Source organism: Prosopis cineraria, unplaced genomic scaffold (assembly GCF_029017545.1).
Source record: "Prosopis cineraria cultivar Desert tree isolate PC_DT_omini unplaced genomic scaffold, ASM2901754v1 PC3, whole genome shotgun sequence".
Taxonomy (NCBI): Eukaryota; Viridiplantae; Streptophyta; class Magnoliopsida; order Fabales; family Fabaceae; genus Prosopis; species Prosopis cineraria.
In genome coordinates, this window is record NW_026555334.1 from 36,586,178 (window position 1) to 36,606,548 (window position 20,371).

A 20,371-nucleotide genomic window follows, 5' to 3' on the forward strand; every position below is an offset into this window, starting at 1 on the left:
AGTACTGTATTCAATAAAAAATAATGCAGGATCATCAGGTAAAGACATGAATGATTCAAATTGAATAAAAGTGGGTGAGTTGAAAAGAGATAATGATGGGGGTGGTATGTACTAAGACTCAAATTGAGTGGGGTTTAGAGAGGTGAAAGGAGGTGATGATAATGATGACACTGGCATGTAATGAAATTGACTAAAATTTTCAGGCTCTTGTTTTCCTGCATTTTCATTTTCAATTGGTGGTTGAGCAGATAAGTAGCCAGCACATCGCTTCTGGGCCTATCTAGAGAAATTTATGGATGAAGCAACTCAACTCTTGCTGGAGTAGGCTGAGGGTCCCTGTTAAAAAGTTGAAAAATTATTGAGAAAATGTACTTTAATTAAATAGTCAAGCAGATAAAAAAGAAGAAAATGCAAACTTTAATCACAACACTAACACCAACGATTGGAGTAAAGAAATGGAATAAAAATAAAGAATTTTAAAGTTTGAATAAGAAAGAAATAATAGATCACAAGAAATGAAATATGTAAGAGATAAAGCAAGAAAGAAAAGTATAGGAATAAAATGTTAGAACATTAGATAAATAAGAGCAAATAATATTATATTCAATCTTACTAACTCATGAATGAAATAAGAAGAGCAAAAATTACCTTGCACTATCTGACTTCATTCTATCTTGCTTAAATTTATGTGATACCTCTTCATGTTTTCAATCATTTATATAGCCACTACCTATGAATTTTTTATTCTCACATGAAAAGCAAAAGCTAAGCCTGTGGGGTTTTGAAGATTTTGACAAAACGATCACATGTTAAAATAATGCAAGGATTGAGAATAAAATATCAAATCAGCAATAATAAGTTGAAATTGTTTAGGCAGTGGACGATTTCATTTTTAATGGAATAAAAAATAATTTTAAATTTTAAATTCATTTCAGGCAAGAATGATTTTTTTAGAACCTCAAACTCATTTTTTTTATGAATGTTTTTTGGTATAACATTTTAGAAAATACTTTCTACGTTGTAATCTTTTGAAATTTTTTTTATTATGTGTAGTATTTTAATAACAAAGCCGAAAAAGATCTTAATAAACTATGAACGTCAAAAGTTAAAGTTAATCTGTCAGATCCAAGCAGAAAGTATTTGTAAGTATTGTTTCCTGTAGCAAATCAAATTGAAGTTTGACTCAGCTATGAGATGGTGAAAACGTCCCAATAAAATCCGAAGAAGGTGCGTCGCAGACACTCTAAGGAGAAAATTGGTGCTAGAGTCCAAGCGGATCTCCTCCATTTCAGCACATGAATGTCATTTTGATCTTGATGGATGATGCATGTAAAGAAAATGCTTAAATTATAGATTTAGATATAAAATAACGTCACAAATTAAATAAAACAAATTAGGTATTTAAAGCAAAAAAAAAAAAAACCGCTAGATATATAAAGATAAATTAAGCAAGGATAATACAATTTAGTATATATTACTGTAAACATTGTATTTTGTTATGACTTTTTTCTAAATTTAATAAAAATAACAATAAATAACTAAAAAAATATATAAAAATATAAAAATAAAATTTAATTCTTTTAAAAATTATATTTGCAAAAAAAATAATTAATAGGGTTTAATTTTGTTTTAACTTAGATAATCTTTTATTAGCTAGGACCTTATTTCTTTTAATTCATTAAAAAAATAACCAAAAAATATAAAATACAAAAATAAAATTTAATCCTTCTAAGGATTATGTTTTTTTAAAAAAATAATCTTGCTTAAACATCTCTCCCAAATTATCCCAATCATTCAAAAATATTGAGAGTCAACTTTTGAAAGTTAAATTTCTCTCCTTAAATCTTATTTTTTTATTTTAAAAAAATATACATATATGTACGTGTGTGTTAATCTAAAAAGAAAAAAGAAAGAAATTAGAAACCAAAAAAAATATAATATAAGGCTGGATGGCATTTCACCCAGCCAAAACAAAAAAAAAAGATTTCACACCTTCGACACAGAAGAAAAAAGCAAAACCAAATAGCCACACAGCCACGTAAAACACTTTAAGCCAGACACAGTAGCATGCACACACGAAACACACAGAAAGAAAGCAGCTCTAAAAGGACTTGACAAACACGCGAACACAGCCATGCAAACGCACATCACAATTGAGTCAAAAGAGAAGGTAGAGAAGAGAGATGAATACAAGGAATAGACTCGCGTGCGATTGAGAGGAGCAGAGTAGACGTACACACAGCCACTTTCAGTGCGAGCAGATAGAAGAGGCGTGCACGGCAGAGAGGAGAAGTTAAAGGCAGGGTTGGAGTTGAAACTCGAGGGGCTACCACTGTTATAACATGCACACTTGAAAGTTACAGGGGGGAAGCAAAAATAGAGCATGAGATAAGAAAAAACAAGAGGGAGAGACCGAGAGTAGGAGAGAAAAACTAAGAAAGGAGAGCTTCAGTGATAAGGGGCACGAAAACCAGATGAAAACGATGAAGGAGAACGAGAGAAAAAAAAGAGAAGGAGAGCATAAGCACAAACGCAGTAGTGAAAAAGAGACAAAGAGAAGAGAATGTTTGGAGAGAAAGAGAGAAATATGGATGGAGAGAAAGAGACAAGGGGAAGAGAGTACCTGGAGAGAAAGAGAGAAACAGAGACAGAGAGGGAGAAACAGAGACGATCGAGAGTTTGAGAGAGAGAGAGCTTTCTGAAAAAAAGAGAGAGGGAGAAACAAAGATGACCAAGAGTTCGAGAGAGAGAGAACTTTTTGAAAAAAGAGAGAGGGAGAAACAGGAGGCGACTGAGAGTCCTGGAGAGAGAGTGATCTGAAAAAAAGAGACGGAGAAGAGGGGATGGAGATCAAAGGATGGGTTTTCTGAAGAAAAAATAGAGAAAGTGAGAAGAAGAGATAGACCAAAGAGAGGAGTTAGAGAGGATGTAAAATAACAAAACCAGAGTTTTCAAGGAAATGGTTTACCTTTGAATTGAGAATGATCCGGCCAGAAGCAGAGGAAGCAACCAAAGACTAATCAAATCAAAGTTTGAAGGAGAAGAAGACATCATTTGATATAGTTTTTTTTTCTTTTCTCTTAATGATTGCTGCTGGTTTATTGCTGAATGAACATGATAAATTATGCGTTCTGTTCAAATGATTTGCCTTGCTTTGTGATGAATAAAATTAAGTATTGGATTGAGTTTCTGATTTTAGTTAAGGGCTATTTCACATTCTAATAGCTGACATGTTGTTGGGAAACTTCCAAGATTTTTGATTAAAGTGTTATTTAGAATTGTCTTATAATTTATAACTTCGAGCTAGTGTGTGCTTGTAAGTGCAGTTTAGGAGAAAACATTTTTGAGTTTTAAATGTTGTGAGTTTTGATTCTTATTGCAATATGTGCCTAGATACTATACATGGAAAAATCCTCAAGGAAAATTTTACTTATTGTCTTAACTGGCCTAGTATGATTTTGGCATAATCTTATTATAGTGTTGTTTCCAATGATGAAAAATTAGTGTGATTGTCAGACAGGGTTTTTGAATTAAACTTTAAATATGTTTTTAGCATGAAAGGGCATATTAATATGTAGGGGCATGATTTTTCATCTCTGTATTAGTCCTAGGGTCCTTTACTTATCTATAATATTGTTACACTCATATCATATGACACTTTCCATCAACATATACGATTTCAATTATTATGACAGGCCTATTTTATAAAAGGTTGAGGGGAGAGAATTTAATTCTTATCTAATTAAAAAAATGAAATGAATAAGAGAAGATTTCTTTCTAATTATTTACTTGTTGTGTGAGATTTTAAGAATTTTCACAGGCATTTAAAATGATCATTTACCGTGTAATCAACAAGATTTTGTAGGTATAAAGATCCAATTTATATAAAGTAAACAGGGGTTTCAATGATCCACCATTAAAATTAACTATCTTTTTATAATCTAAATGATTTACTTAAGTTTCATGTAAAATTTTAAGAATCTTCGTAAGGACTTAAATTAATCACATTATCATGTGAGATAATAAATCTTCGCAAATATAGTGATTCTCAATTTCTATAATAAATAAGTGATTTTTGTAAATAATCATATGACACAATTTAAAAAAATTAATTAATCAAATTAATGAATTTAAGTTGTAATCACATTTACCGATTATATATTTTAGTCATGTGAAATTTTTAAATCTCCATAGACTTTCAAGATAATTGTGTTATCATATGAGTCAATAAGACTCTGTAGATATAACGATTAAGTTTTTAAAAATATATATATATATATAAATTATATATTAAATTAATTAAATTAAAGATGTATTTAAATAAATTTAATTTCTTTATTGGGTGAGATTTTGAAATTCTCTGTAGATATTTAGGATAATCATATTACCATATAGGTCAATAAGGCTCTGCAGGTATAATGATTAAGAATATTTAATATATATATATATATATATGTTTAAATATAAATAAATTAATTAAGTTGTTAAAATTTTTTATCGTGTAAGATTTCAGAATCTTCATAAATATTTAGAACAATCGTATTGTCGTATGAATTAATAAGGCTCTGCAGGTACTACGCTTAAATTGCCAATCATAAAATATATAAAAAATAAATTTTAAACTCTTTTCTTTTCTTTATTTCAAAAATTTAAAAATTGAGAAAATAATTAAAATTAAATTACTTGTTGCAATTTAAAACACACAAATCAAAATTTAAAAAATTATTTTATTTATAAAATGATGAATTATTTTTAATTAATTTCTCTTTAAAAAATATTTTCATCAATTATTTTCAAACTTGAATTACGTGGACTTTGATCCCCATCACAGGATATGTAGGCCTCAAAGTCAGATTCTGAGTCAAGTCCTCCCTCGTAAATAAATAAATATTTTCACTTAATTATTATTATTTTTATATCAAATACATGAATAAGAAAGGGATAATTAAAATAACTTTAAAATCATATTAATTTAGCACAATAAAATTTAGGTAACCGTTCTTACGAAAGAGTGTTGTAGGGTGCCTAATATCTTTTCTACACTCAATCGACTCCCGAACTTATTTGTTTTTTTTCGCAGACCATTCTTATTCTTCTTTAAACGATTTTTCAAGATTTTTTTTAAAATTTTGATAACGACTATCATTCTTTTAGTCTTCTTTTTAAAGGCCAAAATCTTAAAAATAAGTGTAGCGTACAAAAATTGATTTCATTAGAATGATTGGGTGTAGTTTAATAATTTTAAAAATAAAATATAATTTTTTTTTGTCCTATCATGCATGTACTCCTTCTATTTTTATTTATAAAAGATATCACACAGTTAAAAAATTAATTAATTATATTTAAAAATAAATAATTCAGATAAATATATTTTTATTAATTGTGTTAATTAAATTTTTATTAAATATTTTTTATGATTATGAATAATAAAATTATGAGAGATATTTTAAAAAAATTTATAATAGATTTTTATTAAAAAACGTAATTTTATTTATATACAAAAATTAAAAATAATAGCTTCTCTTGAAAATAAAAATGGAGGGTGTGCCTGTGATTGGAACTCGGACGCTCTGGCTCACTTTCGTAAGCTGAACTCGCTAGAGCCGCGCACTAATAACAAGTATATTTTAAGGACATGGGTGATGGTAATTCCCTGATCGTCCTTCAAATTAATTATATTGATTATGTTTAAAAATAAAGAATGTAGACTAAAATATATTTTAAGAACTTGCTCGAGTCGCGCATTAATAACTCTGCCTCTTCAATTGTTAGCTTTATTTGGAGGGGGGAAAAAAATTGAAAGCAAGCAGCCTTCCCCTAACCGTCCGCTCTCAAAAAACTGGTGTATTTCTTTTGAAGTCAGGAAAAGGTTGCAAAGAATTCAAATGCTAAAAACAAGTCAGTACATGCGTGCATTCGAATTTTCGGTCAAATGGATAGATACTAACATTTGTTAACATTTGTTACGTCCCCCTATATTTTAGAATATGCAGTTTTTTTTCCTCCAAAAAAAAAATGTATTGCCGATATTGCACGTTCTGTTTACCTAAAAGTTTCTCATTGTGCTATTGCTTCAATATCTATTCTTTTCTTTCACTGTTATAAGATACCCCTAACTAATTTACCAAAATCAAATATAAATGATTAAGTTATTAAATTTATTTAAAAATATGATAAACTTTTATTTTTTTATTTAAATAAAAAAATTAAAGTGACATTACATTCTCTCTCAATTAATGATTTTAAATAAAAATAATATTTAAAAAATATAATTAATATTTTATCAAGTGATTTATATTTAAGACCAAAAAATTCTTTTAAAAAGTACTCCCTCTATTAAAAAATGTAAGATATTTTTTAAAAAATTGAATGATAAAAAATATAAGATATTTTTAATTTTTTGAGATGTAATCATTGTATTTTTTTTAAAGTACCCCTATTGATAATGACTTTATATTTATTATAGATGTTTAATAAAAATAAATATAAAAAATAAAATTAATTAAAAAGTAAGTAACTATTTCATTAAGAGGTAAAATTTAATTAAAAATATTTTATATTTTTAAATAAAAGAAGTATCATATAATAATAAAAATATGAATGGTAGTATGTAAAAAAATAAAAAAATAGGAAAAAAAAAAAAAAACTACCGTTACTGATGTTACAGAAGAAACCAAATCAAACTAATATCTCTTTTCCCAAGGAAAACCGCGGGGACAGCTGGGCTCCCGAATCACTCCTATTCGTTTTCAAAAACCAAAAATTCCTCCTTCCAAGAAAAGCTCATTCTTTTTTCACTTGTTTCCCTTCCTTCACGCGTTTTTCTAATCTTTCAGTCCCTCAGGCCGTTTAGAAACTCGTGGATCGTGATATCATCATATTCAGTTATTTTATTTGCTCGCTCCTTCTGGTTTTTATTTGTTTTTTTTTTTTTTTAAATTTGTTCCTGCATTTGAGCTCCCTTTTGTAATTTGTAACCGTTAAATCTTTGCAGAACCCTAATCCTCTGTTCAGATTACCCCGTCGTGCGGTATTTGTCTTTTTGTCCACCGGGGAATATTCAATCTCTTCCTGTCAATTTCCTCTATTCTTTTTTCTCTTGTACCCCATTGTCATTCATCTTCGTTTTGTGTTTCTACTCTGTTTCTCACCGTGTCCTCCCATTAATTTTTCTTGTTCCACAGGCGTAACTGGTGATATATTCTCTGTTCCCATTTCAAACCGAACTCCTCTGGCCGTTCTGTTTCTCAAATCATAAGAGACCAATTCGGTTTAATCGACACTGATCGATTTCGGCAATTGGGTAGCGCATTGGCGGTTCTCACCCCGCAAACACGGCCGACGGGACGAGAATTGTGGAAGATCTGCATCTCGGCTTTGCTCATTTGCCATCATTACACACACACTGACACTATTTATTTTTTAATAGCTAAACGCTCCCCCCCCCCCCCCCCGAGTTTTTCCCCTGTCTAGCCGTCTCATTTTTCGAATCGTGGGGGTATAGTATCCCTAAAAATTCGCTGATTTCACTACCCACTCACAGAAACAGTTGTTTTTCTCATTCTTTATAGAAAGAAAGGAGAATTGTAGCAAATAAATATTCTTTTTCTCTATCTTATTATTTCTTCGTCTCTCCCCTTATTGTTTTGCTGGGGAAATAGGGAAACGGTGAGCGAATGGAAAAGATTTGGATTTTGAAATGGGCATTGTTGGTTTGGATCATGAGTCGTCACGCGGAAGGGCTTGGTGTGAATTGGGGTACGCAGGCCACTCATCAGTTGCCTCCAGACACGGTGGTTCAAATGTTGAAGGACAATGGAATTCAAAAGGTGAAGCTGTTTGATTCAGCTGATTCCACCATGACTGCTCTGGCTGGTACGGGTATCGAAGTCATGGTTGCCATTCCTAATAATCAGCTTGCTGCGATGAATGACTATGATCGAGCTAAACAGTGGGTGAAAAAGAATGTTACACGTTACAACTTCAAAGGAGGGGTTAACATCAAGTGAGCCCATTTTATGAGTTTCCTATATCATTCTGATGCAATCACATGAAGCATTCACCTTTGTCTTTACCATATTTGTAGTATAGGGCTGTTTGCCAATTACTATTTTGTGTCCAGAGTGTTCTCAATCTTGCAGTTAAATTAATATTATTATTATTATTATTGTTAAGTCGGGGGCTGATGTTAATTAGACAATAAGGCAAGAAATAACATTTTTGAAACTGCTAATGACCTTTTCCCTTTGTTCTGGAATTTTTAGGAGGCGGAAACTATAATCAACTTGATTTTACAAATTCTGAAGTTCTTTTGTGTGAATTTCAATCATCCATAATTTGTAATTTGTTGAAATTCTATGTTTGATTACTACTGATTTGGATTCAAACTCTATGCATGTGCTTCCCAATTTGGATGTCCTAATTCAAACTCGATTCCATAAGCTTTAGAGGTGAGGTTTTGTTAGGAGGGGATAGCAATCCCACTGTCTAGTATTCCATTAAAATGAAATGAAATAAACAGAGAAATATGCGCTGCTTATCTGATAGTACCCAGGAACGCCCAAGAACTAGATTCCTTTTTTTTTTTTTTTGATAGTGGTGTCTCCTTCCAGTAACTTTTTATGTGGTAGAGGAGAACCGTCTTTAGTGCAAGAATCACTTTGCCATATGCTGTATAAGATTGAGGAAAATACTGTACGAGAATAAGACAGAGAGGCTAGAGTCCATTAGGAAAGAATAGAAATCAGAACATAGGAACGAGTATGGCATCTTTGTTCTGTCTGTGCAAAGAAAAGTAATCAGAACACAGGAACGTGTATGGTGATTTTGTTGTGTCTGTGCAGCTTTCACCTCCACTAACAACTAAATTGGAGTTGAAGTTTGATTGTTACTCTATGATTTTTTTTTTAATTGTTTCATGGGATTTCTTAAATTTTTTACTATATCTTAACTAAATTGGATGTGACACCAAAATCTTCTTCATATTTCAAATGTGGCAAGTGCAATTGAAACTTCATCTCACAAGTTACTAAACTTTCTTATAGCATGGTGTTGCTGGTAAAAGAATGAATAGTTGAAAACTGTTGTGGCCTTTAAATTTTCTTCCCATCTGTAGAACTATTGAAGTACATTTAATTTCGTGTTATAAAAAAAAAAAAAGTACATTTGGTTTTGTATTTCATATCTTGTTTCTTCATCACTTTCGTGTTTCTGATTGGAAAAACCTTGCATTTTAGAAATACTATCTTTTCTGTGATATATGACATGCTTTCTATATTTTACAGGTATGTAGCAGTTGGGAATGAACCATTTTTAAAATCCTATAACAATTCATTCTTGAATATCACATTCCCAGCACTACAGAACATTCAAAATGCCCTTAACGAAGCTGGTGTTGGAGACACCATAAAAGCCACGGTGCCCTTAAATGCTGATGTGTATGAGTCCCCAGCAAATAATGCGGTTCCTTCTGCAGGAAGATTCAGGGCTGATATAAATGATCTCATGACCCAGATAGTCCAATTTATGAACAAGAATGGTGCACCATTCACTGTAAACATCTACCCTTTTTTAAGTCTTTATGGGAATGATAATTTCCCTTTTAACTACGCTTTCTTTGATGGTGTTACCACCCCTATAAACGATAATGGGATTCAATACACAAACGTGTTTGATGCAAACTTTGATACCCTGGTTTCTGCTCTGAAGGCAGTGGGATATGGAGACATGACCATTTTGGTAGGAGAAGTAGGGTGGCCTACAGATGGTGACAAGAATGCCAACGTAGGCAACGCCTTAAGGTTTTACAGTGGGCTTTTACCACGGCTTGCAGCAAATAAAGGCACACCACTTCGCCCTGGATTCATTGAAGTTTATCTGTTTGGACTTATTGATGAAGATGCCAAGAGCATTTCTCCCGGTAACTTCGAGCGACACTGGGGAATATTCAGGTATGACGGGCAGCCAAAATTTCCAATGGATCTTTCCGGTCAGAATCAAAACAAGTTACTGGTAGGAGCGAGGAATGTGAAATATCTATCTTCAAAGTGGTGCATGTTTAACCCAAATGCCAAAGATCTCAGTAAACTTGCTGATAATATAAACTATGCATGTACCTTTGGAGACTGTACATCACTTGGATATGGGTCTTCTTGCAACAACCTGGATGCTAATGGGAATGCCTCATATGCATTTAACATGTATTACCAGGTGCAAAATCAGGATGACATGGCCTGCAATTTTCAAGGTTTGGCCAAGATTACCACACAGAATATTTCAACACCCACGTGCAATTTTGTGATTCAGATTTCATCATCCTCTTCTCTGATGTCCCCGTTGATAGCTTCCTTATTTATCACATTATCCATGATTCTATTTTTATAGATTTTCCTTGTATTACATATATATTAGGGGTGGAGTGCTATTATATATTTATATTTTTCGCCAATTCTATTATATATTCGTAGTCCTTTGATATTTTGTTGAACGATTCAGTTTAATAACCATTCCGCTGATTGGGATGATCACTTGGTATTAAACTAATGCCACCTTGCAGGAATTGATGCTCTTTACACTTTTCATAATGTTATTTGTTGTCGGTATTTGCATGGTATGACTCATCGTTTTGAGTTTTTAGTTGGAAGCTACCTCTCTTGAGTAACAGATACACTGGAAGAAAATAAAAGAAACACGACAGGTTGACATGTTTGATGAATTCTCGAATCAATATAATCCAAAGATCAAAAGGTTGATTTAACATGGGCATCCAATGCTTATGATAATTTGAAATGAATGGACCCACAGCTCCTAAACGGCTAATCCTTATTGATTCACGATGATGACCCACTCTCTGATGATGCCGTTATGTCTGAATTGGAGCCACTCTGTTCACACTGGACGTGAACAGAACTTTAAACAGCGTGCGATTGACAAAGTCAAATGATGCAGCCCCCTGTATCCTCCCCCATGTGATTCCAAAGGCTTTAATCTTCCAGGAGGCAGACAAAGCAAGTGAGATCATATGATGCAAAGGAAGGGGCTGCTTTTCCACACGCAATAATGGAGTCTTCCCTAATCCGCCAACACCTACCAACTGAACAGTTGTACTCGCTGAAGGTAACTTCTGTCCCATAAGACAACTATAGCTTTCTGGAAATGCTTGTGTAGTCCATGTGCAGTTGATGCTAAAGTTCTCGACTTTTGCACCCCTTGGGATCAGCCAGCCTGATAATCAGTGATTCCATCTTTGACTAAATTTCATTTGTTTTTAAATTGAAGTTTGATATCAGTGGAGGAATTTGATGGCCATTCCTTTAGGGTAATGATAATTGATAGTGATGATCAACCGTTTCGCTGAGGATAGGCATCATTTATTATTCGCACGGCGCAAGTCTCCAACGATGTGTTGTGTCCCTCTTTACGTTTGCTAAACTCGCCTCACACTCACTTGCTAGGTGCGTGATGCGTGTGGACAAAGCAATGTTTGGTAATTCTTCCTTTGATCCCAAGTATAAGAGTTACTTGGCTAATTCATCCATATTAATGAAATTATGCTAGTGATTTGTAAAAAGATGCGTGTTACTTTTTCTAAAATAACTTTCTTTTAATCATTTACATTATAATATCATCAGCTTAGCTTATACAATATACGAAAATATAACTATTGAAATTGTTTAGAACAAAAATAATAAACATGTATTAAAACTTGCTTTTAGGCTCGAAACAAATCTCTCAATTAGTTCTTATATCTATATATGAATAAGTTAATGCAACTTTTGAACCTAAAGGGGGAAATTTGTAAAATTCTATTTTGGTTTCGTATGTACGAGATAATTTTTTTATACAATCTTTCATACGTATTTATCATTTATATATATAATTGATAATTATTTTATTTGTGGGAATCAACCTAGAAATATTTTATCATGAAAAGCGTGAGTTTGAAGATAATTCTACAAGGAACTAATTTTTTTTTAAAAAAAATACACAAACACTGCGAGATAATATAACAAGATTTTACTGTATTATATCTAGTGCATTTTTTTGTGCAAATTAAATCATTATATGGGTACAATTAGTAATAACAACTTATCAATCTGGTCGCAGCAATTCAAATGCGTTGTCAATGTTTACCTAGATTGCTAGTAATAATTAATGGGTATTTTCTCTGTTTTCAAGTATAAAAAAAACTATCACTCTTAACTTATTTTTTTAATATAAACAAAATAAAATTACACTTTTAATAAATATTTATTGCAAAATTTTTAAATTATCCTTTATAATTTTATCATTCATAGTTATAAAAGACAATCAATAAAAGCTTAATTAACACAATTAATGAAGAGTATTTACTGACATAATTAATATAGTTAGCTAATTTTTTTAAATTATGTGATATAATTTTTTTTCTACAAATAAGAATGGAGGGAGTACTTAGTAGTATTCAATTTTGTTGCACCCTCAAACTGCTATTAATTACATTTTTTTACGGTGAGTGATGATTGACACCATTAGTCAAGTTTTACTGGTACATCTACAATTTATTATCAATGCAATGGCAATTCACCATTAATTACATCCTGGCACTTAATTTTTTTAGGCTAAAATGTATTAAATTTTCTAAATTTTAATGTAGTTACGTATAATTCTCCTTACATTTAAATGTTAATACTATAATACTATAATTTTTTAAATATTTACTTTTGTATTAGTTTTATCCATGTTTTTTTGTTATTAATAGTGCATATTTTTTATTGTATTAAAGGATGAATTTTTATTTATGTAATTTTTATTAATGGTAACTTTTAAATATTCTTCTTTTCATCTCTTTAACATAAAAGGCTTTTTAATTGATAAAAATAATAAAATTATAATTTATCTTAAATCGTGTTAATAGAACAATAAGAACAAAGTCAATTCCTCAAAACTAAAAAAATGAGAGCATCATCATACGTGTTTAAACTTTAAAGTAAAAAATTATAGTTTTGTCCTTCCTTAAATTATGTTAAAAAATTAGTAAAAATAATTTTTACATGTCATATGCCATATGTATTCCATTAATTTGACATGTCAAACTTTATTAATAACATAATAAAGTTAATTAATTGTAGGGGGCTTCAAAAAATATTAAAAGTTAGGAAGTTAATTTTAAACTTTTAAGTATAGATAAGATCATATGCAACTATTTTTAAATTCAAGGAATTTTTATACATTTTATTTGGTTTTTTACCCATGTACTATAACTAATAAAAGAAATTACCTAAATGCTGTACAATGGAAAGTATTTATCAAAATACTACACTAAAAATCATTCAGACCAAAATACTACATTGAAAATCTTTTAAATTGAGAATGATTTTATAGTTGTGAAGAAATTATTTAAATCGAGAATGATTTTCTAATTAGAAATTTTTTTTATTTAATGAAAAGTGAAATCGTTCAAACCAAAAATGATTTTAACTTTTTTCTTTATTAACATAACATAATATTCATTGTCAACTATGATAATCTTTTACTTTCCTCAATATTATCATCATCACTCATTTTCACCTCTCCCAAACTTACTTAATTCAAGTTTTTTATCATTATCATTATCTCTTTCCAACTCACCTATTCCTATTCATTTTGGATCATTCATGCCTTTACTTGATGATCCTATACTATTTTCAATTGAATACAACACTTCTATTTTTGAATATGGTGGATTATCAAATGAAGCATATGTCACCCCTCAATGGTCAATTTCTTTAGCTGAATTACCTTGGTTTGATTTAAATACGTTGACTACACAAATAAATGAAATACTTAAATTTCAAGAAGATGAAAAGATACAACAACAATAACAACCACAATGTATGAGAAAGAAAACAAGATGTGATACCAAAAGTCACTATTTGTTAGGTAAATTAATTTTACTTTTCATTCATATAACTTAATCATTTATTATTAATTCTCATAAAACCTAATAATTATTTATTTATTATTGATAATTTTTAATTTAATAAATTAATAATAAATCATTAAGTTATATGAATGAAAAGTAAAAATTAATTTACCTCAATTTTAAGAAGATGGAAAGATACAACAACAATAATAGCTGCAAAGTATGAGAAGGAGAACAAGATGTGGCACTGAAATCACTATTTGTTAGGTAAATTAAGTTTCACTTTTCATTCATATGACTTAATCATTTATGATTGATTCTCATAAAACCTAATAATTATTTATTTATTATTGATATTTTTTAATTTAATAAATTAATAATAAATCATTAAGTTATATGAATGAAAAGTGAAAATTAGTTACCTCATAATAGTGACTTCCAGCACCACATCTTATTCTTCTTCTCACATGTTGTGGCTATTATTATTGTTGTATCTCCCTATCTTCTTGAAATTAAGTGTTTCATTTATTTGTATAGCAAGCATATTTAAAGCAAACCAAGGTAATTCAACTAAGAAATTGACCATCAGGGGGTGATATATGCTTCATTTGATGGTCCACCATATTCAAAAGAAGAAGTATTGTACTCAGTCGAAAATAATGCAGGATCATTAAGTGAAGGCATGAACGATTTAAAATGAGTAGGAGTGGGTGAGTTGAAAAGGGATAATGATAAAGGTGCCATGTAATAAAACTTGAATTGAGTATGTTTGGGAAAGGTGAAAAGAAGTGATAATAATAATATAGGAAAGTAAGATATTATCGTGGTTGACAGTGAATATTATGTCAAATCTATGGAAAAAAAAAAGTTGAAATCGATCTTGACTTGAACGATTTCACCTTTCATTAAATAAAAAAATAATATCTAACTAGTAAATCATTCTTGGTATGAATAATTTCTTCATAACTATAAAATAATTTTCGGTTTCAACAATTTTAGTGCATTGTTTTGGTAAGTATTTTTCACGGTGCAGTATTTAGGTAATTTCTTTTATTATTTATAGTATATTAGCTTTATTTTATTTTATTTTTAATGTATTGCTTCACTTTTAAATGCAAGTGCTGAGTTTCCATCTTCACCATGAGAAGAAATTAGAGGATCCAGATCTTCCCTCTACATTTTCTCTAAACCTCTCTCCCTATGTGATATGTACCGTCCACATACTACTTTCTTGATCCAACGATTCTCACTTTGTTGAGGCATGCAAAAGTTGAACTTGCGCGTTGCATTACCGTCTACAATGAAGAAAAGTGATGCCGTTGCCAATAGTTCTTGGTGTGGAAGGTCCCTATCAATGAAGGTAGAACATGGAGGTAAGTGAGGAAAAGAAGAACTTCTTGGTGTAGAAGGTCCCTATCCCGTTCACCTAACATAACTAATTCTGAAAAAAAAAATTGAAATCTTTAAAAGCTGATTAACCCAACCTTGGCGCAGAAGGGTTTGTTGTAAAAAGTATATCATGGTATTAAAATGGAATAGCATAAGCAACCCAAATTTAAAGAATATGGAACAGCCAGTAATATTACTGAAGCCAATAAGCTTATTGCACTTGCCGTTCAAGGATAAAAGGTGCTTGTATCAAATGGTTTAATCTGATGTTTGTGTGGATTATATGGGTTTACCACTTCAAGGATGGGAATGGGAACCAAACATTCTCAGTAAAAAACCATAAACAGGATTCCTTGCCCATGTTTCGTTGCTGTCAGAGGATAAATAACAGGTTACAGCGTACAAGGTCCCTCAGTAAGAACATCATGCTCCAACCAGGATGTCATTATGAATGAAAGTGAAAGCAAAGATAAGATCCTGCATACTTGCGTCAATCTGCCCATCTGGGTCTTCAAACCATATTAATCGTCACTGAACTTTATGATGTCTGTCTTTGATTACAACGAATATTGCCTTTCTTTTTACACTCTGCACATGCACTAAGTTGTTGAGTTGCACATCAAAATCAACTATATGTTAAAATATGTTTCACAGTTTCCCATCGTTGCTTACCACAGTAACCTAAATTAAGAAATTCTTTCACCTGTGGCACCGTCCTACTTTAGATTACAAGAGGGATGAACCAATGAAAGGGTAAAAAGGGTGGTTGAACCAATTTAATTAGTCGGGAGATGGCAATATTTCCAATTTTCTATCTGGTTCAAGTTCTGAGACTGCTTAGAGGGCTGTAAAGTGCACAAAAAGACAACAAGGAGAACCCCTCTTTTAAAAATAAGGGAAATTAAACTGTTTCCCATGCGCCCGTTTAGAATAAGGAATCAAATCAAAGGATGGAGGAGAAAATAAGAGATAAGAATGAGGAACTGCCTGGTTTTCATCTTCTCTCCCTTTTTATCTACAGATTCCAGTCGCTTAGGAGAATCCAGTATAGAAACTTTTAGTTATGATGAGTATGGGCAAACTGTAATGGATCATCTTATCTCCAATGTCACTGCCGAAAGTGAAATACATGGCACTTCACAAGCTTATAATGACAGCATATGATAACGCGTCAAAATTCACCGATGCATTTATTATGTTCAGGAAAAAAATAAAGAAGAAAAGAGGAGAATGGGAAAGAGCGGTAAAGTCAGGAGGCCACGTCACGGCTTTCACTTTTGAAAATGACGGATATGGAGTTAGCCACTTGGGGACTCTATGCTCAATTGTTCATTTTAAGATTCCTGATTTAAATTCTCAACAACGGAAAAATACCTAACACCCAATAGTAAGTGTGAGACGCAACACCAGAGGTCCATCTCAATTCAAATATTCTGGTTCAGGGAATAAGGAACTAATACTAATTAAAGTGCACAACACGAAGCCTCTGAGAATGATGAAATGAAATTAGGTACTAACCCATATAATATGCATGTTTCCTGAATTCTGAAGTTTGATTTACATGAAAACATCTAATGATAACAATTAGTCTTCATTAGGAACCGGAGACAGAACAGCCATTCTCATCTCCATGACCTTTTTGTGGGAATTGGAGTGCAAGTAGCTTACAAAAGTGGGACTCTTGGCTGGCCTATATTCTGGAAGCAATCTACCCGACTTGTACCTCACTCCACATGCATTACATAGTGTTTTTGGACCCAAAGGTCCGGTCCTCCATTGTGGGGTCCTCTGTGCAAGGCAATGTGTGCACCTTCTTGGCATTTGTTGCTGCCCATTGCTACCTTCTTCACACTCTGACACTAAGCTCTCAAAACTCTCCTTCTTCCTCACAGTCCTCTTCTCTTCCACCTCTTGCTCTGTTTCTCCATCCTTTGTTGCTACATGCTCATCTTCCTTCTTGGGGACTATGAGTTCACTATCAGCTAACCAGTAGGCTTGTTTAAGAAGAGGAGGGTCTGAAGTTAGGGGTTCATTTTGTGGGTTCAAATGGCGTGACCAGCTGCTTAATGGGTCCTTGGTTCTAGGGGCTGAAAGCCTTTTCCTCTTGCTTCTTGCCTTCCCTGGAACCACAAAATTTTGCAGAGGAGACTGCTTTTGCTGGGTTCTCTGTAATTGTACGGAGGGTTTAGAGTTTGCCTCTGTATTTTGGGCGTCAGTAGATCCCAAGAGGCAACATGCTGAGCTGGAAAAGCAGTCTTCCACAAATACAGAAAGCCATTCTAAGCCAACATCTACTTCCTGCCCGTTAATAAAGTCACAAAAAAAAGAAGAAGAAGAAGAAGAGCTTATCAACACGATAAGACTCAAACAAAAGGAAGAAACAGAGCACAACAGGTAAAAATTTCGAGATAAAAACTAAGCGAAGATATAGCTAGCAACAAAAGAAACGATTTTTATCAGCAAATTGAACAGAAACTGCAAAAGGCGAAGCTGTGCAAGAAAGCCCAGATGCTAGGACTTGGAAAAAGTATAAGGGAAGGAATTTCAGAGCAGGGAGATACAGGAACCTTGAAAGCAAGCGGAAAACTGACCGTGCTATGAGAAGAGAAGAGGTCGTCAAGAGTGGTTGAGAAGGTAGAAAGCTTTGAGCAGGAAGACAAGAGGACCTGCTCTTGGTCGCAGTCGCCGGAAACTGATGCATTCCGGCAAACATCCATGCCCGTCAAATGTATTTTTGAATTCTGAAGGGAGATGGTCTGAAATGGGAGGAGGAAGAAAACCAAAGCTTGGTGTCACAATTTTATGTCAGTGCCCCCTTTATGGCCCTCGGTTTTTTGTCGGCAGATATGAAAGCTAAAAGAAAACAAAATCCAATTTATTAATCAATCTGTAAGAAATCTAATATCTCCATCTCATTTCAACATCCCATGCACTCGCCCTTAAGCAATAACCATACGCTACACTAACTAACCCTTCAATGGCTACATATTCGAGTTTTCCAAATCTGTTCTTTTACCTCTTTCTTGCTTCCCTTTGCATGTAAATAACAGAGTTGACAAGTAAAATCTTTTTTTTTTTTGGTGGTAAAGACAAGTAAAATCTTATTTTCTCGTGAAGGGGCAACTCAAAAAAGAAAATTACAACTCATTTATTGGTCTTTTGCCAAAATAACAGAAATACTTAATAATTCCACATAACCAAGTCTGCTTTGAGAGGACAGCGACACAATTTTTCTTTTTCTTTTTCCGATTCTTTTGCAGAACACGGAAAAGATGAATTGGAAGAATCCGAGAAGCCGTATCACAGGCTGATTCTTGTATCGGAGTTGGCTTCGAGGGAAGCTATGGAGGTGTGTGTTCTCAACTGTTTAGATATAATTCAGATTTTATGTTTTACAAAATAAAAAAATTATATAAATTTTAAAAAAATTGTTTACCTGTTTGTGAAGTTGAAATTTAAATTAAATAGTCTATATTTAATATTTAATATTTTATAAATTATTTAATATTAAATATTTTATAAATTGACTTTCTAAATGTATTTAATATTAAAAATTTTAATAAATTTATTTAGTTGTCTGTACAGTTTAGATTTAATATAAATAATTAATATCAAATATTTTATAAATTAATTTTTTAAATATATTTGAAAAATTTTAATAAATTTGTTCACCTGTCTTATAGTACAGATTTAATATAAATTATCTATATTTAATATTAAATATTTTAGAAATTAACTTTTCAGATATATTTTAAATAGTATAGGTTCAACATTAAATTTTTTATAATTTTTATGAATTAAATATGAATTATTCATATTAAATCTAGGTTATCCAGATTGATAAACAGATTTATTAAAATTTATATAATTATTAATTTTAAAATATATAAAATAAAAAAACATTAAATCTAGATCGGTGTGCATTCAGTTTCAGATTTCCAATTCTCTAAAAATAGATATTTTATACTCATTCAGTGGAAAATTCCCCCCCCCCCCCTGCATATACAGCTTTGCGCAGGGTGAATTGTGGTACCAAAAAAAAAAAAGTCATATGAGGAGGGTTTATAAACCATTAGAAGTCAAGCTAGACCAACAAAAAAAGTCTGAGTGGGATATGCTACTAACTATGCTTCTTCACATAAGATGTCTTTGTGGTTACGAAATGAGAAAATGTACTAACTTGAGCAGAAAATAGAAACCCCTTCTTGCAACGGTTATGTTGAATTTAATATAAATTTATACCGAGCAAGTATGATTGTTAAGAAAATTAATTGATATTCTCTATTCATTTATGATTCAAGACTCCTGCATTTGGTCCACCGCTCTACCTAAAACCCAGAAAAAAAGATGCCGACATTCACTTTAAGGAATGGTTAAAAATATTTATAATTGAAAATTATGAGTGAAGATTCAATGCATCTTAATTTGAAAGTTCCAACAATATCTCACTCTGTCTCATACTTGTTCCAAATTTGAGAAAGAGATATGTGAATTGCATTTTATGCACAAGTTTGATGAAAACTTGTCTAAAGCTTTTCGGGTAGGTTTTTCACCTAATTTGATGGGATGTATAGGAAAGTATAGGAAACTAAACATCAAATGGGTAAATTAAACTCACCCTGAACAAATTATGAGCAGGAGGATAATATATCCTCTCACCCCATAAATCCAGTTCAGCAACAGATTCTGATAACTTCAGAAGATGGGTTATTTTTGGGGATGGGATATTAAATGAATGTTTGTAGAATGGATGACAGAATTAAACCTTATGATATGGATTCGTGAAAGAGATTAAAACAAAGCGCAAATCCACCAACAGTATGTGCACGATGAAGCTGTGGGTGGGTCAGTGGTTGGATGAGTAATAAATTGAAAATGAAGGAGTTTGAAAGAAAGAGAGTGTGATAGGAACAGAACAGTATGTTCATAAATTATGGCACTTTTCTGCATCAACTTTGTCGTCACTCTCATGACCATAAGGACCTTTTGGTCCCTTCATCTCACAGTGCCCATAATCCCCTCACGTTATGCAGTCTATCACGTCAATGGCTCCAATCCCCATCAACTATGAATAATAATACCCAATCTTGTATCCTTCAC

At 31.9% G+C, this 20,371-nt stretch overlaps 2 protein-coding genes across 3 annotated transcripts; one reads left to right on the plus strand and one right to left on the minus strand.

Annotated features, from left to right (window-relative positions):
* The first annotated feature begins 6,749 nt into the window (after window positions 1-6,749).
* On the plus strand, window positions 6,750-10,455 carry LOC129304387 (glucan endo-1,3-beta-glucosidase 8-like). 2 transcript variants are annotated; one of them, XM_054944021.1, is made up of 3 exons: window positions 6,750-8,005; window positions 9,285-9,552; window positions 9,709-10,455. In XM_054944021.1, exons 1-3 carry the CDS (start codon window positions 7,677-7,679, stop codon window positions 10,381-10,383), a joined length of 1,272 nt encoding a protein of 423 aa, XP_054799996.1. In that variant the 5' UTR covers window positions 6,750-7,676; the 3' UTR covers window positions 10,384-10,455. The 2 variants fall into 2 exon arrangements, with proteins under 2 accessions (XP_054799996.1, XP_054799995.1); XM_054944020.1 differs by having other exon boundaries at window positions 6,752-8,005; window positions 9,285-10,455.
* A 6,303-nt stretch (window positions 10,456-16,758) lies between these two features.
* On the minus strand, window positions 16,759-18,214 carry LOC129305710 (GATA transcription factor 9-like). Its single transcript, XM_054945719.1, has 2 exons — window positions 17,863-18,214; window positions 16,759-17,569 (listed from the first exon to the last, which is right to left on the minus strand). Exons 1-2 carry the CDS (start codon window positions 17,986-17,988, stop codon window positions 16,856-16,858), a joined length of 840 nt encoding a protein of 279 aa, XP_054801694.1. The 5' UTR covers window positions 17,989-18,214; the 3' UTR covers window positions 16,759-16,855.
* Between the last annotated feature and the right edge of the window lie 2,157 nt (window positions 18,215-20,371).